Source organism: Macrosteles quadrilineatus, unplaced genomic scaffold (genome assembly GCF_028750875.1).
Source record: "Macrosteles quadrilineatus isolate MER2022 unplaced genomic scaffold, UCM_ALF_1.0 Scaffold_4__1_contigs__length_99947679, whole genome shotgun sequence".
Taxonomy (NCBI): domain Eukaryota; kingdom Metazoa; phylum Arthropoda; class Insecta; order Hemiptera; family Cicadellidae; genus Macrosteles; species Macrosteles quadrilineatus.
Window position 1 is genome coordinate 66874816 of NW_026542597.1, and position 21881 is coordinate 66896696.

Here is a 21881-nt window from a genome sequence, read left to right on the forward strand (position 1 = left end):
CGGATGGTTTAGGCCTAGAGAGCTAAAAACGGCCGTTTCCGGATGATGTTAAAGAACATTTCAATACAATTATTGCCTTTTTCATTCGAAATATTTATTTTTTTGAAATGTATTGAAATTAGAAAACATTGCTGTTTAGACTACTGTAGTTAAACGAGGCCGTGACTGTACCATACATTTCTCTGTGTGGGGTTCTGTTGTAGCGTTCCAGCTTTGACTGAGTTTGTCATGTTACATTTTGTTACATAAGTACTTTTCACCTCAAGATGTTGTCAGATTCGAGATCCGAAAAATCGTAGACACTTTTAGTGAATTTCCCTATAGGGAAGTAACTATTACCGTAGGTGGCACTTTAAGACCTAGGCCCGGGACCGATTTACTTTTTTTTTTTCATTTTGATGTCCCCAGAGGCCAAAAACACCATAGGTCCATGAGTCCAAATGTTTATATATGTTTATATCAACGTCTGTGAACGCAAAGATTTGCAAAAAAGATTTATCATTGTTGGTCTACATTTGCTCAGGTTTTAGTTTGTTGTTTTTGTTGTAAAGATTTTTCTGTTAAGTAGTAATCATAGGTCCCATTGCATGTTTGGCTTGACCCTTAGATATAGTAACATTGAATATGTATGGTAAACAAAATTGTAAATTGGTTTGTTTGGACCGTTGGAAGCAAAATAATAATAATAATAACGCGATAATTTAATTTTTGTCCAATTTTTATGAAATTTGGTTTAAAGGTGTAAGACGGGATAAACTTGAATGAGTTAGCGAACCAGCATGATCGACCATGGAAACGGGGTTTTACTGGGGGTTTTATGGGGTAAAATTTATAGAAAAATTTCATGTTATTCTTATGAAAAATCTTGTCAAATGTTGTAGTTTGCTTGTTTATGGATATATTTTGATCAAACTTGGCAAATGTATTTATTTTATACTAAGCTATTATTATTTTACAAAAACACACTTTACTAGTTTCCTTGTAGCAGCAAACCTAGCTTCTTGTTAAACCTAATGTTATTTAAATAGATTTAATTAAAATCAATTCAGACTACATAATAGAATTCGCTTAGTCAGCAGTTAGTCGGCAGGTTTGCTGCGGCGGGGGTATTTTTACTAACTAACCGTTATTGAAAGTCTCTCAAAATGCATTCCTCAAATAACTCAAAACTTTTAGTTAAGTCCATACATCCCCTCAAGGAAAACGTATTTTAAGGGGGATATGCCTCAAAATAAACAAATGCAATTTATTTAGTTTGTTAGAATCCTGAAGTCTATTGAGTACATAGATGATTGTGTTAAAACATGATTTTAGGGGCACATTTAAGCTGCAAGGAAACTGCCCAAACCCAAACCCTGGTCTTATTACTACCAAAGCTTCGACGGTATGAAGGGCTGTGTATTGAAGAGGCAGTCTAGACAGTCACACTCACACAAAGATGTTTTGACTGGTCAGACAATGAGTGGTTGTTGCCGCGTCAGCTGTTGATCTTCGGCGCCTCACACCAATCATATGCGGCCTAATCAACCGTCTGCAGCAACCACAACCATCCAACCGTCCGACCATCACAACCAGCCATCTCAAATCTTACATCTACAGTCAGTTGACAATGTAGGCCTTGGCGTCTAGACACCTTTTGGTATTTTTATTTGATTATTTACAAGTTAGGTTATGTTTAATAGCCAAACACACTCTCACCAATATAGTAAATAAGGAACTAGTATATTTAGTCCCCAAGACGTAAAGTGTCTCTTTTCGACCCGAGCTCAAGTTTAAGAAAAACGAAGCGATGGCTGAAAAGCCACTTTTGCCCCCATGAATGATATTTTTCGTCATATTGCAACATTTGAGCAAACTAAGCTACGAAACGGAAATACTTTACATGTAAAGATAAGCTCTCAAAACAACTTACATCTTGTTTTCGGTTTTGCAATTGTACAAGCAGTTGTTTAGTAAATCGAAAAATTTTGTTCATTACGATTGTGTTTGTGTCTACACTTTCAAATTATATGGCTATGAGAAGTAAAATAACACATACTTTTGCACAATGTACATAATGAACTCTGTAATTCTCTAATATGAGTTTACATATTTAGTAGAACAAAATGTTTTTTTTTGTTCTAGGTACCACAATTCAATTTTTTTTAATACAATAAGAAAAAAACTAATGTTGGTGTCAAGCCCTCTGTGTGTTTGCCACAAACCACCATGTCCACAGAATAAGCTTTTGTATTTTTTATAAAAATTTAATATTTTATTATTTGTTTGTTATTACGATAACTCCAGTAATAATCATCCGATTCTAATAAAATTTGGCACAAACGTGTAAACCTATGCTGATTCTATAGAGTCCGCGAACCAGCATCATCAGACATGTAAGAGGGTGTTATGTGATAAAATATTGATTTCCCCTAGACAATCAAAACATAACATTTTGCAATGTTAGGTAGAGCTAAAAACGAATAATTAAGTATAATTGAATAGTTAATAGCTTTGGTTGTTTGGGAAAAAAATCTAAATATTGTAAATCTGAAAATCCTATCTTATTATAATGGGTACACGTTTTTAGTTTTTTGTAGTGCTTATTTACGATATATTTTGAACAGATTTGGCAAATTTATTTATTTCATACATTTATTTAATGTCATTAATTATGCACTGAAAACATACTCCATTGCCTACCCTGTGCCCAACATACCTAAGTAATCACTCAGCCTGTTAATTAAGTAGGGAATAAACCTAACATTTTTAAGAACATTTAATTGAAAATTCAATCAGGCAAATAGAAATTAGATTATTTTGCAAGATTTGCTACGGCGGGGTTGTTTTTGTTTAGGGACTATGGTAAAACTAAACAGAGCGCGGATTTAAATTTATTTTCATATTCATAGTATTCAGCTAACGGCAGTAGACCAATACATAATCAAGGTTCAAGGTATCAAGGTATTATTGTCTTAGGGACGTAACAAATGGCATATGTCAATAAATTACCTAGTTAAATTAGTGTACTGTACTTTCAAACCTAAATAATACAAAGTGACCTATTGCAAAACAGTACGGAATAAAAATAATTTATATAAAAAAGCAAAGTAGATAAATTAATATAAAATTAATTATCCGTTCTTCTTTTATGGCTGGAGATTATGGCTCCGGAGCCGTGCAGAATTGCAACGCATGTATTTGAGGCACCTTTTGATTATTTGAATACTGCCTTTATAACCAATGTTTTAGTACCAAAATATTTTTAACGGCTTTTTATTGCAAATTGTAATTACATTTCACTTTTACAAAAGTGTTCGTAGGGCGTAGCATTATATGTTTGTATAGTTAGTTTATAAATACGTTTATTTTTCCATCTGTATTGTTGATATATTTAAAAGACATGGTGTTACATTAGATCATCAGAAAGAAATTTAATGACAATTTAATTGGACAAAAATCGACGCAACGAATATAATTCAAGCTTTAAAACTAAATTAGGTTTGTAAAAATTACTAAGTAAGGCGTTCGAACACGGATACCCAAAAACATTCGATAAAATCATTGACTATATATATATATATATTTGCAGGTATAGTATAGTAGGTATATATAGTCAATGATAAAATGTAACTGATTAGGCCTAATTCCATTGTTATCGGACAATGTAATTAATTCAACTTGAGATGTTTATAAAATTGAACTCCACTACCAAGCAATGATAAAATGTAAATGGTAAACCAAGAATTTCATGAATTTAGTTTCAAATTTATGTATATGTTGTTAAAGGTAAAAATCAACCTTATAATTTATGTATGGTAATTAATCTTGCTGTGGTAACGGATTAAATTAAAAACCATTGTCCACTCAAACCCTCCTTTGTGTATGATGACCTTAGGCTTACTTGGCTACAAATGTTTTGATCTTTACAGTGCGCATTTTACTCTTTGGTCACTAGAGGACAAACCACAGTTTACTGCTTTAATTTAGTTACATACATTAAAAAGTTGGACTAATATCAAGAAATAAATAGTAAACTGTAAAGTAGTATATAAATATGAGCTCTATATTTATATAGAGCTTACAAAACAATACTTTAGGTAGATTGGCGTATATTTTATTTATAAGAGCTTTTAGGGGGAGGAGAAAACGGTTTTTACGCACACATGTGGCAAGCCTTTCGCTCTTAAATTATGGCAACATTGTAAACAATAGTTATTTGTGTAACTAGTGTGAGAAGTGGCACTTTGCTGCACATAAAAGAAATGTTTAATATTTTGCACGAGCCGAAGACGAGGATGGAAAGTTTCTCAAATGCAGCAAATGTACTTTTCACTCGCGTTACACATTATATTTTCCCTAAATAATTAGTCTTTCAAACACTATACAACACGATTTTAAGTTAGGTTAAATAAGCGTTGAACGAAATTGGAAATTCTGCACCAAGCTAGTCGTGTTGCCAACTTATTTTCAAGCATACACGTATTACATTCCTAATAAGAGCACACTGTTTTGTGTTGTTTGGTTGGAATACTGGAGTGCGGCAAAAAAACGAGTGCGGCAAAAGTCAAATGAGTGCGGAAAAGTAAGTAAATGCAGCAGTTAGCTACTTGGCATACTATAATCAGTGCAAGGAAGCCCACTTTGTCAGGTAATTGTATGAAAATAATGTTTACGGCTAGTCTCTTCTGTTTCCAGGAGGATCAACATCAGACGATTTCCATTGGGCTTCAACTCCAGCTCATTTCCCCAGATACACCCCCACCCCCGGGATCGATACACCGGATGTAGCTGACACTAGGCGGAGGCGGAAGGCCGTCGGATCAGCTGATTTTGAGAGTTCCGTCTGCAGCTGATAGTTTTGACACCGTAAACAAATTTTGTCTCTGACACCTCCCTACCCCGCCTACCACCGTCCATTCACGAGATACGTTTTGTATCGAATCCCATTTACTGGAAGATATCGAGCGGAGATGACAACAAAAGGACGTCCTAGTGGGTAAAATTGGTTTCAGTGTGAGAATATTTTTAAATGTAAGGTTGCAAATAGATTGAATGAGTTGTAAGAGAAGCAAAACCTCTATATACATATTTTTTATGTAAACAACACTGTGCGACTCGAATACTATTGTATTTTACATCATGAATATTGTTTTACAATGAACAATTTATTTGATTTCAATTTTACTGTGAATACTTGAGTTTCCCAAGTTATAATTCAAATTAAATTATCTAAAACCTCGACATGGGACCAAAAAATAAACACCTTATGAGTCCTAATAATAATTTTCAAATGAGTTTTACAGTATTCAATACTTTATTGTAGGAGTAAATGTCGTGTAGGCCTGTAAAATATACAATGAATATATATATATTTGATCAATTTTTATGTATACGTTCAATCAATTAGTTATTAGAAGAACCTCTCTTATGGGTTTGGGTATAAGGTAAAATCAATATTCCACTATTTACAAGCATTGAGAAGAAGCAAATATACTTCGGTGAAAACAACACTTGGTTATACAAACCGTAGCATATATTTTCTAGTTGGATTTTCCTGAAACATCTTTGGAAAGATGACCACCTATGAGGCTATCCCTTAAAGCAACAATAGAAACAGCTGATTTAACAATACCAGACAAAAAGCAACAATAGAAACAGCTGATTTAAACAATACCAGACAATACTGGGACCCTACCACCCCAGCTAACATCCAATTTGAAATAAATTATTTCTGAACTATTTGCTTAAAAGTTAAACAAACCACTTCAACAAATCAAAATCAACAATCACAAGTTATTCGTATACTGTCTTTTCTATCCTCAACCCTAATAGACTCGAGTTGATTTCTTCGTGTTTACACGGGAAGATAACTTTCACAGAAGTAAAACTCCAAACCGGAGCAAAAAGTAGGAAACTGATAGATCTCGGATCTCTAATGTAGGGAGGAGTCTAGTGGTTGTTAGTGAGGATGACTCAGCAAGTAGATGGCGCCAGACCAGGATCAGGACCAGGACCAAGGGTGTCTTCAGTGACCCCGCCAGCGCCAGGAAGTGTCTGGACTCTGAAGGATTCTGGGTAGTAGCACGAATACATCGTGGATTAAAACATCATTGATTGACGATCAACGTTTTTCGTCTTTTTGTGAAATTTGCTCATGTAGATTGTCTTTCGTGTTGGTTGCAGATTAGAATTTCATGACGCCGACAACAAATCATCCCTATATCCAGGAGTTGGGTGTTGTAGTATCATGAGTGCGCTATGGCAACTGAATTTCCTTTTTTGGGCCAATTTTACCATGTCCATATCATATTTGTTTTGGTCCTCCAATAGCAAGGGAGAAGCATTAGTTTGTATACAGGGAAATCTATGAGGTAGTAATATTTTGTAAGGTAGTATCTATTGTGTCTACCAACGCCAGTGACATTTATTCTCGATTTTGTTAGGAAACTGTCCAAATCCTGGTCTTGTTAACCATCTAACGTCGACATATTATTAATAGCCCAATGCTATCTAGGTCTAGAAACTGTCTCACTTGGAATCGAACCAGCGACCTTCAGATTTGAAGACGAGCACTAAACCAGACATGACAATTTAAACATAGTACATTTAAACCGTGAATTAAAAAGTTTAGTCAACAAACACAACATTAAACAATGTCTTCTCTTTTTGAGCAGATTTTTCTACTTATGATTAAATATTAGGTTGTAATATCCAAAGAATAGTTTCAAATATATAGTTTCTCGGTTGGCACAAAATACTTTAAACAGTAAGATATATTCTTTCCAGTGTACGTGGGGTGCATTTTGATGTGTTGTATACATTTCTTATTGTTTTCCCAAATGTTAAACATTTTACTCATTTGAGACCAGAAACCTAATAATTCAATTTTAAACTGATACTAACTTGTCTACTCGAATTATTAGCCAAGAGTTTACGCTACAGATTATTTGCTAAAGATAGAAACATGTCGTCCAATGTCAATGTCAGTGGTTAGACATGAAACCCTGATCTTCACATTGAACTAAAAAATGAGACACTTACGTAAATATGTGTAAATATAAAAAAAATCTGTTCAGATTAACTATGAACGTGTAATTCAACTATAAACGGCTACATAACTTACTCAAGATTTACTGAAATTTTAATTGCAATGAACCAAAAAACGTGTCAGTCAGAAGTAATACGTTTTCTCAGATAAATATCTATAAATATGGTAAATATCTGATGGATGGTCATTTATTATAACGCACTTGCACTTACAAGAATGCACAGAAGTAATAAAGGTACATGCAATATGACCTTGTTCCTTATCGAGGCAAAAAACAAAATTACTTCCAATAAATCGATACAGCTATCACAGATAGTAGTTATAGATTTAGTTCTAGTCCGTTTGTAGTTTAACAAATATGTATTAGTATTTTCATACACCATATAAGTAGCCAAGTGAAAGAGTGTGTTATTCTGAGGGCAACAAGTCGAATTAATCTTTGACTACGGATCTGCAGATCTAATGGTCAATCTGCTTCAAGGGCATTCATAAGCTATTTACAACTTGAGTGTTTTTCTGCAAACGGCCAAAGGAAAATTATGCAATTATATTTAACTATAAAACCAATTATTGTATATCATAATTATAATTGCCTTCATATTGAGGCGATGCATGACCATCTGATCAAGGGGAAAAATGATTTCTGCAATGTCACTTGTAAGTTACCTGGAAGCACAAAATATATTGGGCGAATATTAAGGGAATATAGGCGAATAGGTGTTTCGCATATTGGGTCTGGTGATAATTGGAATGTCCAATCGAAATCGATCACCACCCACAATCTTGTATATGTATTACCGTCTTGTGAGTGAACGGTATAAGTGTAAATATATTATTACAAGTGTTATTACGTATTTTTTGTGCTTTCGGGTAATTTAATAACATGCACGATGCTAGTTAAGAAGTTATTTACTTGTAAGTTAAAATTAAAATAAAATATACACATTTAACACTCTTTGTGCATGTAACGAAGCTCATAGAAATATTCGTAAATTTTTTTAACACCTAAACATACCTATAACACTATGTACATAAACTATTCAATTAGTAACCAAGAACGTAAGGTGATTTTTACAACATCTGCCTAAAAATTCAACTCATTTTCTGGGAATATTGTAAACATGTACACTCTATTGATGCATTTATGTAAATAAATATATGATTAGAATAATAATTATTATAGATAAGTAAAATTGCAAATAGAAAAACAATATAATAAGGACACAAACATAAATCCAAATTAATTGCTTTATTCCCAGAATTACACGAACAAGATTGTTTATGTAGTCTACATGACATGGGTATGTTTTATTTTTAGATTCTATTAATTCTATTAAAATCTGTATTGTTAAAAAAAAAAAAAAAAAAACTAGTCTACTAAACATATTTTTGAAACACCCAAACGAAAATATGATTATGATAGTTTTAATACTACAGTACTCAATAAATATCACTCATTCGGCGTCAATTAAAAAATGACCTTCTATTTCAGTCCTTAGTCTTATAGGTCTAGTACAACTCTATTTTTAAAACAGATAGAGCTGAAACACCTTAAACCACATCTATACAATAAGTCATAAACGTAGCAATCCTACAATTTATTTTTCAATTAATCATTCACCCCGAATCATCTAACCGTGTAGAGGTGAAACTTGAAAAGTTCAACAAAACGAAAAACGACGATTCCACTTTCAGCAGTGGAAACTTGGTGGTAACTTTTGTCTTTTCCGTTTTCATAAAGATAATCCCCGTTGATATGACAGTTCTGTGGGGTAGAGTGGCGCGAAGGGTCGGTAAATTCATTAGAAGAGATGGCGATAGCGCGCGTCCCTGTGGCGCAATTTTGTCTGATAATGCGACGGTCGTGACTATCCGGGGGTTGCTACCCTCAACTGTTCAAGCAGCCCTTGTATGGTCTTTACAGAGATGGTTGATATGGAACAAAACACGTTTGTATTTTCACGTGATGAACGTTCGTTATATGGCTGAGTTATTTCGATTCTGGAATTTCATCGGGTCTTTTTAAAAGAGGTCCGCCACCTCTTATTGGAAAAACAATAAGATTAGGGGATTTTTTTTGTTTTTATAATTATTTCTGACAAGACTTTTATGAAACAGGCCCCTGGTCACATGTAGCAGGAATATAAAAAAATAAACACGCTAGTAAAGCTAATGACGTAATTGTCAATGTTTATTATCCATACCGTTATCAGTTCTATCCTTGATAATTACCCACCCTCATTGAAAAAATGTACATTGTAATTTCCCATATTAGTTAATTTAAACTACAATACATTCATAGTTGAAATAAAAGTGATATTTTCACGTTTGGGGGCGCTGATATAGGCACCCCCAAACGTAACCACAACTGAACACGATTTCATAAAAGGATGGTTTGTCTAATTGCAGTATCCTAGGTCAATGTTGACGTTGTGTTCAATCTATGTCATCCATCTGTTTATCTTTGTATAAATCCCGGCTGAGGTTGTGGTGGTAATTTATAATCGTGATTCCTGATTATTCTTGATCTTCTTTTTATGACATCAATATTTCCAGGCCTAATCCAAACAAAGTTAAAGCAGACAAACATAAATTGTAAACAAAAAGCTACCATAGCGAATTAAAACATGTAAACATTGTTATTTTTCTATTCTTTCCTTGAAAAGTGGAGTAGTAAAATAATTTGCATTTATCCTTTTTTATTAAGACTCGTGTACAGAGCCTCGATTTGTACTGTGGTTTAATTAATTTTGGTCTATACTATTTTAAACTGTGGTCTAATTATCTCTACTAATCTTACTTATTTCCTATAATCAATGACAAAATAAGAGTAAATAAAATAACCTCATAGTTCCATAGTTTATATTTGACCAACTGTTAGTTAAAACAAATTATATTGCTCTAAAACAAATCGAAGATTACAAAGATTGCTTTAAAAAAATAATTTGAACATCCTAGTTGCCCATCCTAGTATTTTACTATGTATAATTTAATTAATCTGTCATCCTCTTACAGAAGAATTGAACGTATCAATGATTAGCATTACACATAGTATAAATACGTCAACCCTAAGTATGTCTTTACATTTTTATCCAAATGCTGAATTTGTGACACAAAAGCTGAATGTTTACAGCTGTTATGTTAAGCAAATTATTTTATGCCAAAAGCTAGTTTAGAATCTTAGCGTCGGCTGCTAGACTTTTTAAAAATTAAAACTTAATTTCTAAAAAACTGGGACCCTAAACTAAATTTATGGCTTCGACATTCCCTAGTTCTCAAAATTATCTTTCTTTCAACACAAAAATCATGAAAATCCGTCGAGTGGTTGATTCAGAATCGTGAAATAAAAAAACACTGTTTCGTTTTAATATTATATAGATTAGTAAATTAAACAAAAAATGTTTGAGTAAAGCTGTAACCTAACCTACATAACCTTACCTTAACTGAACTATGGTTATTCCATTTCCCTACACATTAAGACCCTTGAAAAACGTTCCCAGTTTGTGGCGGCACTGAAAAAGCTCTATTTTGAGAAGATGGTCTCGGCTGGCGTGTCCTAGGGCTACTGTTACCTTGCGCGTTTGCTGATGCGTGTATGCGAGAGTGTGTGAATGTGTTTTTCTATTTGTTAAATTTTTATGTTTTTTTAGATATGTAGGTACTTGAATTGTTAAATATTTTATGTTTAATTGGATTAAGTTATCCCTATGTTACATTATTTATGTTATATTTTTAATGTCAGGTTAAGTGTAAGAAAGGGCCATGTGGCCCTAACTTTGCCTGAAAAAATAAAGGATTTTTCATTTCATTCATTTCATTTCATTCCACAGTTTAAATAGCGACAGCCCTCTTCTTAAAAATACTCATTTCATCGATTCGATAAAATTGACTTAGTATCGCAGTTTTTACACCATTGGAATGTTATGAAGTTTTTTTGTTTTTTTTCGACTGGCTGGTTAGCCAAGTGCTTATAATGCTTGCCTAATAATCAAAAGGTATTTTTGATGGTTCGAAACTGGACCCAGCTGTCCCTGATCATTGTGCTTCAAATAACTGATCATGGCTAATGAAACAGCTGCTTTTAGTCAGTAGCAATGTTACACAGATCATCTCACACCATTCTACACTCATCCTTCACTCATATTTGGGTTTAAATACGCACCTATGTGGCATCCCCATCTCGATGATTGATAATTGATAATAATAAGAGAACCAATCCAAGAGATCTAAGAGTTCAATCCCTTCTGATAGTTTTACTACCTAACACATCTGTTGTTGTATATTATCCTGGTATTTTTACCATCTAAAACCCTGGTTTTAGATGGTTGTTAATATTCTTATGACAAACACCAACAGTGTGATGTGTATTAGTTTTTACTAACAGATAGTGTGCTGCATTTCCAAGCGTTTTTGATTTAATCATAACATATAACATGTATTTAAACAAGACATTAAAAATACCGTACGAAATCAAATTTTTAATCTAAAATTTATCATAATTTTATCCCGTGATATTTAAATTCAATCATTCATTCTATGTTCATAGTTTTTCCATCAATTAATGTATAATCACATAAAGTTTAAGCTTTATAACTTATTGATTCTTTACTATGAAACACAACACAGCTGACCAGAAGATGATTCTAATAATATTGACTTTTGTATCCTGAAGTAGACTTTCTAGCTATATAAATTGTAGCATCAAATACATAGAAAACTATTATTATAAATGACAAATTTTTAAATAAAAACCGCATATTGTTACATGAGTTTACAGACTAAAATTATATTTATTCTCCTGATTTTGTCACAATTTATAAAACTGACTTTCTTTATTTCATAATAAATAGTCCATATCAGTTTGGCTTGGTTTTAAAATGGGGTATCCGACAAAAATCAATAACAAACAATAGTGCACTTTGACGGTTACTCAGTTCAATTATGATTTGCTTTATTCTTAAATGCAATGAAATGTCTGTTCCTAATCATAGTCAAATGTTTTTGTAAACAGGTTGTATTTGACGTATTTAAATCTGGGATTTCCTTCACATACAAATTACACAAGCCATTTTCAGCTCATGCACTTGAAACCAAGTGATTTTGAAAATCCATCAATATAAACACACGATTTTAAATGTGTACAATTATAACGAGAGAACCATTTCTGTATGGTGTGCATCTACGATTAGGATCTAACTCCTGAACAGATTTAAAAATACTCCGTTTTCCATGCCCTGGGGGCTAGGTAACCCCCGGCTAGGTAAGTATTGCTGCAGTTTTGATTGACAAGTCCTCGAAATGTCAACTGTCCCGTATTGGCCTTGTCTCGCTAACAAGGCAACTTCGTCGGTGTTGAACAAACATAATGATTGACACAGGCCCTTATACTAATGGTGTCAACGACTCAAGCCTCCGGATGCAAATTGTGCGACAATTGGCTCACTAACAAGTCGACTCGCCAACTTTTCCCGCCTGTTCTAACAGTCATTGTAGTTTGGCAATCTTGTTCTGTGTTTCGTTATACAATTTTTTTTTTCTTTTTGGCGAATTTCCCTATAGGGAAGTAGCTATTACCGTAGGTTGCACGGTAAGATCTAGGCCCGGGACCGATTTACTTTTTCATTTTGATTTCCCCCGAAGGCAAAAACACCATCGTTCAAATTTGTATATATGTATCCGGGTTTATATACAGTATACGTCCGTGAACGTGATAACTTGAGTATTTTTTCAGATTTTGATTAAATTTGGTTTAAATGTGTAAGGTGGGTTAAACTTGAATGAGTTCGCGAACCAGCATGATCGGACCATGGAAACGGGGTTTTAAGGGGAAAAAAATGGTTTTTCTAATTTTTGACCCTCAAAACGCAAAATTTTCCAATTTCTCTCTTTTAAACTTTTTGAAGAGCTTAAAAAAAAATAGTATATAAAAGTGTTGTTGTACAGTTATTGGTAACGGAGAACATTAAAAAAAAATTGTAAATTTAAAATTCTCATGTTATTCATATGGTGAATATTGTAAAATGTTGTAGTTTGCTTGTTTATGGATATATTATGACCAAACTTGGCAAATTTATTTATTTTATACTAAGCTATTAATATTTTACCAAAAAACAAACTTTATTAGTTTCCTTTGTAGCAGCAATCCTAGGAACTCGCTAAACATAATGTGATTTAAATAGATTTGATTAAAAATCAATTCACACAAATGGAAATCCGCTTAGTCGGCAGGTTTGCTGCGGCGGGGGTATTTCTTAGTTTATTGGGAAAAATTTGCAGTAGTACGATTATCAGGGGGAGGGATTCGATCACTGGCATATACAATTTGAAAAGTTAAGATGGGTTTCCCTAAAGCGTTTATAATTCGTTCATTAAAAGCCTGATGGACAAATTGTACAATAAACACCAAAAGAGGTCATGTAATCTGGCTTAAATAATAAACTCATATACAATAACATTCTTATTGGCCAACAACAAAGTTAAAGATACAGATACAGACTTCATAGAGTCTATGATGAATCCGAAAAATTGTATTTGAAATATACCACCAAAAGTGTTTCCTTACGTTTTAGGTTAACAATTTTTCTATTATTAAGGTAGAATAAAAATAAAAGTACTGCACTGTTATTTTGCATCCGGAATTATAAAACCTGATTTCCAAAATATAAAAATCAGGTACTGTAATTTGGAGTCCACGTGGAAAAGAATTTTCAAATACGAGAGGGCAAATAGAAGGATCTTTACGATAATCGTAGATGGACACCTTACTGAATAAATCTACTAATTTAAAACAAAATTTATTTGTTAGTTTCAGATCGTCACCATAAACATTCAGGTTACAATCACAAATTATCGGTATCAGCAAACTGACACATACTTTCTCCCATAAGCTTGTAAACAACCTTTATCATGCGTGGGTAAGCGGTGGGATTGTAGTAAGTTGTAGTAACTTTTGAACCGTAATTGTTACAGCAATGGGGGGTTACAATATTTTTGTATACAATTATAAGTATACTTTTTTTATAAAATCCGATAATATTTTGTTATTTTATGGGGGTTTTATGAGAAATAACATAAGTTACAATAACTTTTGAACCATACTTTTTATGGAAATGGGATCTGTACCATTTTGTTCAAAGTTTTAAGAACTATAACTTACTAAATGTTTATCAAAACCGCTCGGGCCGTTTTTGAGAAAATACAATTTTTCCGTTATTTTATGGGTTTTATGAGAAAATTACCATTAAAAATTAAAATTTTGACGAAACAATACTTTCTCCATATGTTTAGGGGGAGAAAGTAAAAATGAACCTATTTCAAAAACATTTTCATGTTTAGCCCTAGTTTTTGCACACAAATTTTATTGTAGTTAAACATTTAACTGGTGGATCATCTGTTAAATTTAATTTCACATTTGATGTGTTATAAAGAAATTTGGTCACCATCACTGGATCTTTGAAAACGAAATCTAAAAAAATCAGCCGCTGAAGAGCGAAGGTCCAAATGGTAACATTTGTAGTTACCATTCGTCCCTCCTAGCTCATAAGCTTTAAAACAACACCTCAAGCATAAAAATCTGTTGATAAGGACGGCTAAAAAAGGGGTATTACTGATAAGAGAACCCCATAATTGTATCAAGTATACAGATATGTTTTAATATATTCAAATATTTTCTATACTTTGGTCTCGTAGATCAATCTGATAGACTGCCAGAACAGTTCCTAACATGTTAATCCATAAACAACTTTCCGCTCAATATTCAACGCTTCCAAGCAGTTTGAAAGGAATAAATTAACCGGTTCCAAAACCTGAACTAAAACTCTGCAACTCTACGTGATCGAAAACTCCGTTTAGAAATAATTCGCCCTATTATCCGTCGCGCAACATAATACAGCCGGGGAACACGTATTGCCCGCGGCGGAATACTAGTTGGCAACTCGGTGCGTTTGTATTCAGCCGGGCTTGCTCAATTATAGCCCTCAGTCGATCAACTCGTCAACTGGAATGAATTAAATTTCATCCGGCGGACTGGGAGGCCGAGTGAATGCAAATTTCGGCGGGAAGGCGCCATTGCAATCTGGGGGAGCACAATGGCGGAGGCTGTTATATCGTCATCACAATCATGATACAATCAATGAGTGCGATTGTGATTGCGCTGTGGCCCCCGAGCAATGCAATTATAGGCCCATTTCCTTCGCGCTAGTTATACGGAAATAGTCGGGTCGCGATGGTTTCGTGACTCATGGTGATTTTGAAAATGTGATACCTGTAAACTGGGTTAGCGAGACGTTGGGAGTGTTTATGGTCAAAAATTAAAACAGGAGATGGGCAGAACAAGATTTATCGAATGCATTAATTTAATCACGATCAAAAGTTCTGACTAGTTATTGTCTCTGTTACGTCAAGTAACACATAGCCTATACAGTTTTTTTAACTTACATAAAAGCTTATTCAACGACGTAGTCTTCAAAGTCAACGTAGACTTTTGGATCATGCCATAGCACAGAAAACATAACATACTACTATAACCTACCATAGCAGTATATTTTCTGTGGCCATAGTAATTAAAAATTAGTTAGGTGGTTTTAATACATCACAATGGTAATGTGTGTTTTTTAAGATTATTACAATACTATCTGATGGGAATATGCTTACTTACTTACCATAATTATTGGAATGAACCATATAAAATGCAAATTTTGCTTCCTCCGAAACTCTTAGACCGGGGTATATTTTTCCGACACAGGCTCTCTTAAATTGTTTTGGGGTACTCCTTCTGGTTATCTTCTTTCTACAACAAGTTATAGTGTTGTAAAAACCTAAACTTTTATTTGTAAATATCTTGATATGTATTATAAAATGCAGAACGCCCATCCCAACAAGAGGTTCAAACAATTTTAGTTTAAACACACAAAACGATAAATTGTGTGAAGAAGAAATTCATTTCTTCTTGATCCGTTTAGTATTTTTATCTGTGTCAAAATCAGTTAATTAATGTTTCCTATACTAAGAAATATTAAAAGTTTAATTTTAAATCTTAAAAATAATAAACTTATCTTGTAAAAATATAAATGCAATTTTTCGTCTTGTACATATTTTGTATTGAATAAAATGTAAAATAATTCACTTTAGTACTGAACCTTTTATTTTTTAATTTAGTGCTGGGCTTGAACAATATTCTTATACATTTAATGGATTCTAAAGATTGCCATGTTCATAGGCGAGTCCTTGGAGGCTAGTGGCTATCTTGGATAATTTCAAACAGCCGCTGAAGGGCTATTTATTATCCAAAAATATGTTTTCAAACACCAAAGTGATTACAATTTAAATATCCAATATACTGTGAAATTAGAAATGTTATTTGTAGTTTTGAATTGTCCTCCAAAAGAGTATATGGAAGCTAGTGGCCATCTTGGATTTGCCCGCCGTAAGAGCAATGTTAATTTAGTTCATTTAAAACAGCTACTAAAGAGTTATTTACCATCTCAAAATATTTTTTCAAGTGATGGTAATTTGAATGTCTAGTATACTATGGGATTGGAAATTTTCTTGGTAGTTTTTTAATTGTTACACGAGTTAGAACGTCTAGGCTCCAAGGACTCTTACGCAAATGTAAGTAGGCCTAAACACATTCAAATAATGTAAGTCTCCTGTACGAACAGGTTTTGCATACGGTGACTATAGTAGTAACGGGAAGCTGTGTTAAGCTCGATCAACAAATCATAAAATTTCACTGTCATCTAGCCAACAATGCATAGTTATAAAAATTAATCCGAAAAATTGAATTTTTAGCAACAAATTCAGAGTTAATTTACGGTGAAATGTAAAATACAAACTTTAAAAAATCCTGGTGTATAAAAAGCGTTCTTATTTCAAACAACATTTGATTACACGTTTACTTCACTTTATGAAGCCAAAAGTAAAAAAACTTGAGTAAAAGAAGTCACAGTTCTATTTTTTTTAAAGCACATCCAGTCTAAAATGAAATTTGAGATAATTCTTTTTATTAGGCTATTTACTAATTGCTCATTTATATATAAATCCCAAAGTACCCATGAACTTTTGAGAAAACTAAAACTCATTCCCCCATAAATCATACTGTACTTAAAATGTTCGTTATGACGAGAAACCTTGCGCATTATTTCATAAATTGCCCTTTAAAGGTCGTAATTCCTTTCTAAAGGGAACTTTCCATATACCTAATGTTGAAAATACCTCAGTTGTAATTATTTGTTTGTTATTCTTTCAATGTATTACCATTGACCATAGTTGTATTAATAGTCAAAGTTATTACCTTATTTAAATCAGGTATGATTATTTGTTTGTATTACTGTATTTTATTTTTGTTTATTTCAGCTTAACTTAACCAATCAATAGTTTTATTAATACTTATGAAGTTAAACGGGATAAAGCCCGTGGGTTAACAGCTAGTTTTACTAAGGCCTGATATGATGACAAACTCACAAAAATAAATATTGTTTTGGTTGTAACAATTGTATTTCCAATCCATCTTCATTACTCATAGTGGGCAATTAACATTTATAACGTACAAATTAAGGCTGTAATATATGTTATTACCTGTTATTGCATTACATCGAATCCGTTTGTATGAAAGTATAAGTAATTTACACACCAAGCATTAAATAATCGACACCATAATGCACATAGCACAAACTATTAACTATTCGTTACTGTCGGGTCAAAAAGTATAGATACTCGAGTTTGAGCTTTTATTGCAACGTAACCAGTAGGCTTAGAAAAATACAAGTTACATCATAATTTCACAAATGTATTTCTACGTTTATGTGTGTAGGTTAAAAATTTTTAATGCAGTTTCAACTGATCCTTTCAGCGGGTTGAATGAAAAAGTACACGTTTTTCGGCACTTTTCTAACAACGGGCGACTTTAACATTTTGTAACAAAAAAACTACTGATCTAATCGTCATGAAACTTTGACAGCCTTTAGAACATATACTTATAATGGATATTTGTAAGTTTCAGAATTTTTCATCCATTAAAAAAAAATCTGTTGTGGTTTTTGTAAAGGCATTTTATTTCAGGTACGGAACAAGTAAGAAACTACGATTAAAGCTTGAATTAAAGCTCATAAAAAGATATAAATGAAAAGTTAAGTCACAGATTTGCTAATTGGCATTGAATAATAGTAGGTAATACTAATAGTAGGTACCTGCATATTATCACTACTGATTGAATTTAATATAATTTAAAAATTAAAATTTAATTTTCTTTGGAAACATAAATTCATAAAGCTATCAGTTTTGTGATGAATGTAAGTTTTCGGGCAGGAAAATCCTTCAGAATGAACGGTTGGGTATTTCGACACTTATAAATTAAAACAATGCATTGACTAATATATTTTTAGGTTCCTACGTTTTCATGCGTGCTTTCTGCAATGTAAAGTTAAGTTTTGAAGTGTTATGTTAGACTTACAGTAACCTATTTAATTACATAGAAATGTAGCTGAGCGGCTAGGACGATTATCAATTATGTTTTAACAACTATTAACAACTAACAACTATAGTTATATAAGGACTTGCTGGATGGACTATGAGCAAGGGATATTAGTGTAAACCAATCCTGAACTGCTCATGTTTGACAGACTGAAACAATAGAGACAGCATTATTGATCAATTTATAGATCATCAATTAATTATAATTATCAGTTAAGCTGATCAATTATTATGGATTGTTAATTTGGGTCTAGCTCCTTGCTAGCCTACAAGCTCAGAAATTTCAAAAATATGGTTGGAAATACTTCCAATAAATATGAAAATCTTTCAATACAGTTATGAATTGTCATTGGACAAGCAATACAAAATGGAATTTCGAAATACATTGCGGACAATTTAATACGTATCAATGACTTAGGCCGATACGATTTTACATATCAATACAAACTATTGACTTCAACGTGTGTAAAATGTACATTAAACTGATATACTGTTTTGATTCATTTTAAAGTGACCAGGGCACTATCAAAAGAGTAAAACCCCCTATTTCCCTTGTATATTTTTCACTGTTTGTATAACATTATCAATCTAGTCTCTATTTATTACTATGTCTCAATCTTGACCTCTTTTGGACTCTTGTTTTATTCTAGTCTAGTCCCACATACGCAATACTCTTATTCAAATTTAATTTATTTTGTTGATTGTTCAATTTTGTGTAGTCATTGTATCCTATTGTATTCACTGTATATTTCTTGTATTGCTCCCTATCTATTTATTTCACTATCTTTCAATATATTCAACTGAAAACTCTGTTTTATTGAACGAAAATCAATTATATGGCTATTTCCGGAATGAAAATCATGATGTACCTACGGGAGAAAGGTTGGTAAAAATGTACCTACATATTGTACATTTGAAACGTTTAAAATGTCAAATTAGGTTTAGAGTAGGCCTACATTTCTTTCGTAAAACTCGCTCTTTTACTCAAATTTCAAACTTACTATGCATAAATTATTGAAAAAGTATAGGTGTCTTGTAAAATCATTGCCATCACAGTCCATCATGCATCGTCCATCGTGAAATTTCCTGTTGTACTTAAATATTGTGCATATTGTCTTTGGGCGTTGGAAATAGAAAATACTGTTCAAAAGTACCTTCTGATACCTTTCTAATCCAAACCTTTTACAAATTAACAGTACAAGACACGCATACAAAACTCAATTCAATTCCGTACAATGCGAAAACGCTGCCTCGTTTCCGCATAATTCGCCCGATTTACATTTTAATGGCGCATTTCCTAAATCCATTTTGTTTCCGTTGACCAAACCCGGCCGCTGTCTGCGCGTAATGCAATTGTCGCGGGGAGGGGTACAAAATGGCGGCAGTTTTTAATCAGCGCAAAGTAGACAGGCAGAAGGGAGCATTAGCATAACAATGGGTGAGTCTCATCATGGTAATGACTGTTTGGGGGTTGGGGGGGGGGGGGGGGGGCAGACAAAACTTCCCTTACAACTCGTGGACAACGACAAACAGGCCGTTGTATCCTCAGGACTCAATTTAAAAAACCGAAGCTGCGATAATGAAATGGAATGCTTAATGACAATGCGAAGATAGCTGCGGAAATCATTCCGCGAGGCAATATTTTCCCCGTCGAGAACGCGATTGTCAAGAAAAAAACTGATGGATTGATAATGAAGGGACAATATGAGCGGGGTTGTAATCGGGGAAATAACCCTCCGGTTCTATAGGGTGGGATTGGTACAGAACTTTTTTCATCCGTTCAAATGGTGAGGAAGATTTATCTAAATTATTTTTGAACTTGAATGTCAATAATTGTTGAAGGTTTGAAGTAAAAGATTGTTTTCAGCATAAATGAGTACCTGTGAGGTGATATCTAGATTCAAAGATATAAAACGCAGTCGTTTTTATAACTAGACCAAAATACAACACTAAAACACCCCGCCGCAGCAAACCTGTAGACTAAGCGAATTTCTATTTGCCTGATCGCATTTCCTCTCAAATATTTCCTTAAACATGTCAGATTTATTTAATATTGAAGTAGAATTAGGTTTAATGAGTACTTAGGTTTTCCGCTTCAGAGAATGTCAAAAAATGTTTTTTTTTAGCAAAATATTTATATTTTTCAATAACTTGGTATAAATTTAATATATTAACCAAATTTGGTAAAACATATCCATAACAAGCAAACTGACAGTTCACTTATTCTCAATAAAAATCACTTATAATTAATTAATAGTTTTAAATTAACAGTTTTTATATTTTCACTGTAGCCAGTTGGCGTGCAAAAACAACTACATTATTCTTTTGCAAGGTCTATAAAATGTCTTTATAATAATTTACAAAATTTTTATTTTGAGGATCAAAAATAGTAAAAACTAATTTTTACCCTATGGGCCTAAACGTCCCCCAAAAACCCCGTTTCTATATTCCGACCATGTTTGCAATTAATTAGGTTTACATAATCAATTATATTAAATTAAATGACTGATTCACCTTTGAACACTGAAGTTGACATTCTCATAAACATTGCCAAATTTGAAGCATGTATATGTGCCTCGTGTTACGTTCGAGTTGCTCTTATCTTCTATACCTACACGTTGTATAGTGCAGTATACTATATCACTATCTGTGATCTCATGTGGAGTCAGTCTTGGACCTAGAGGCAATTCGGCATCAAACTATCAATTAATGATGCAATTTAACAGCATCAAGACCAGGGTTTGGACCGATAAACAAATAGAAAACGTCAATGGCGTTAAAATACACATCTAGAAAATCAAAAACAGTAGAAGCACTGAATGTTCCAAAATGTAATGGAATACTCGTACTTTCACTAACATATTATTGCGGAAACATGCACTTCTAGCAAAGAATATAATACTGTCGTAAACAATTTGCATTAGAAAATGAGACGGAAAGAGAACCTAAACACGAAATTCAAATGTGACCAGAAACATCGATTAACAATATTTTCAAGTTTCTTCAGAACTGGAAAAGACGTAAACTCTGAGTAAGTGAAAGATAGCTTTTAGCGGTCGAGAAGTAATCTTAAAAAAGTAATCATGTAAACTTTGAAGATCCAAGATGACAAAAATCAAACTAGATAAAACAAAAATCTAAAACGTATATTGCAACAAACAGAACCAAAATGTTAACACAAAATTCCAACATCGCAACAGCACAAAACCCGGTAACTGGAAAAACGTCGAAACCCGAGTGTACAAAGGCTTTTGTAGCTGAGGTCGAGAGGGCGGTGTTTAATCACATTAAAGTGTAGGGACCGCGCATTGTGGCCTGCTACATCTGTGACAATTGTAGACATAATGGAGCAACCCGAGACTTCCTCCAGGACTGACTATTG

The 21881-nt window shown here is 33.2% G+C and overlaps 1 protein-coding gene across 1 annotated transcript in view; it reads left to right on the forward strand.

Moving 5' to 3' along the window:
* The first annotated feature begins 5950 nt into the window (after positions 1-5950).
* The window catches only part of LOC128993013 (tyrosine--tRNA ligase, cytoplasmic-like), a 39248-nt gene continuing 23317 nt past the window's right edge, over positions 5951-21881 (forward strand). Inside the window, exon 1 of the mRNA XM_054416764.1 lies at positions 5951-6057. Coding sequence (XP_054272739.1) covers positions 5951-6057 — 107 coding nt within the window. The remainder of the gene's footprint in view (positions 6058-21881) is intronic.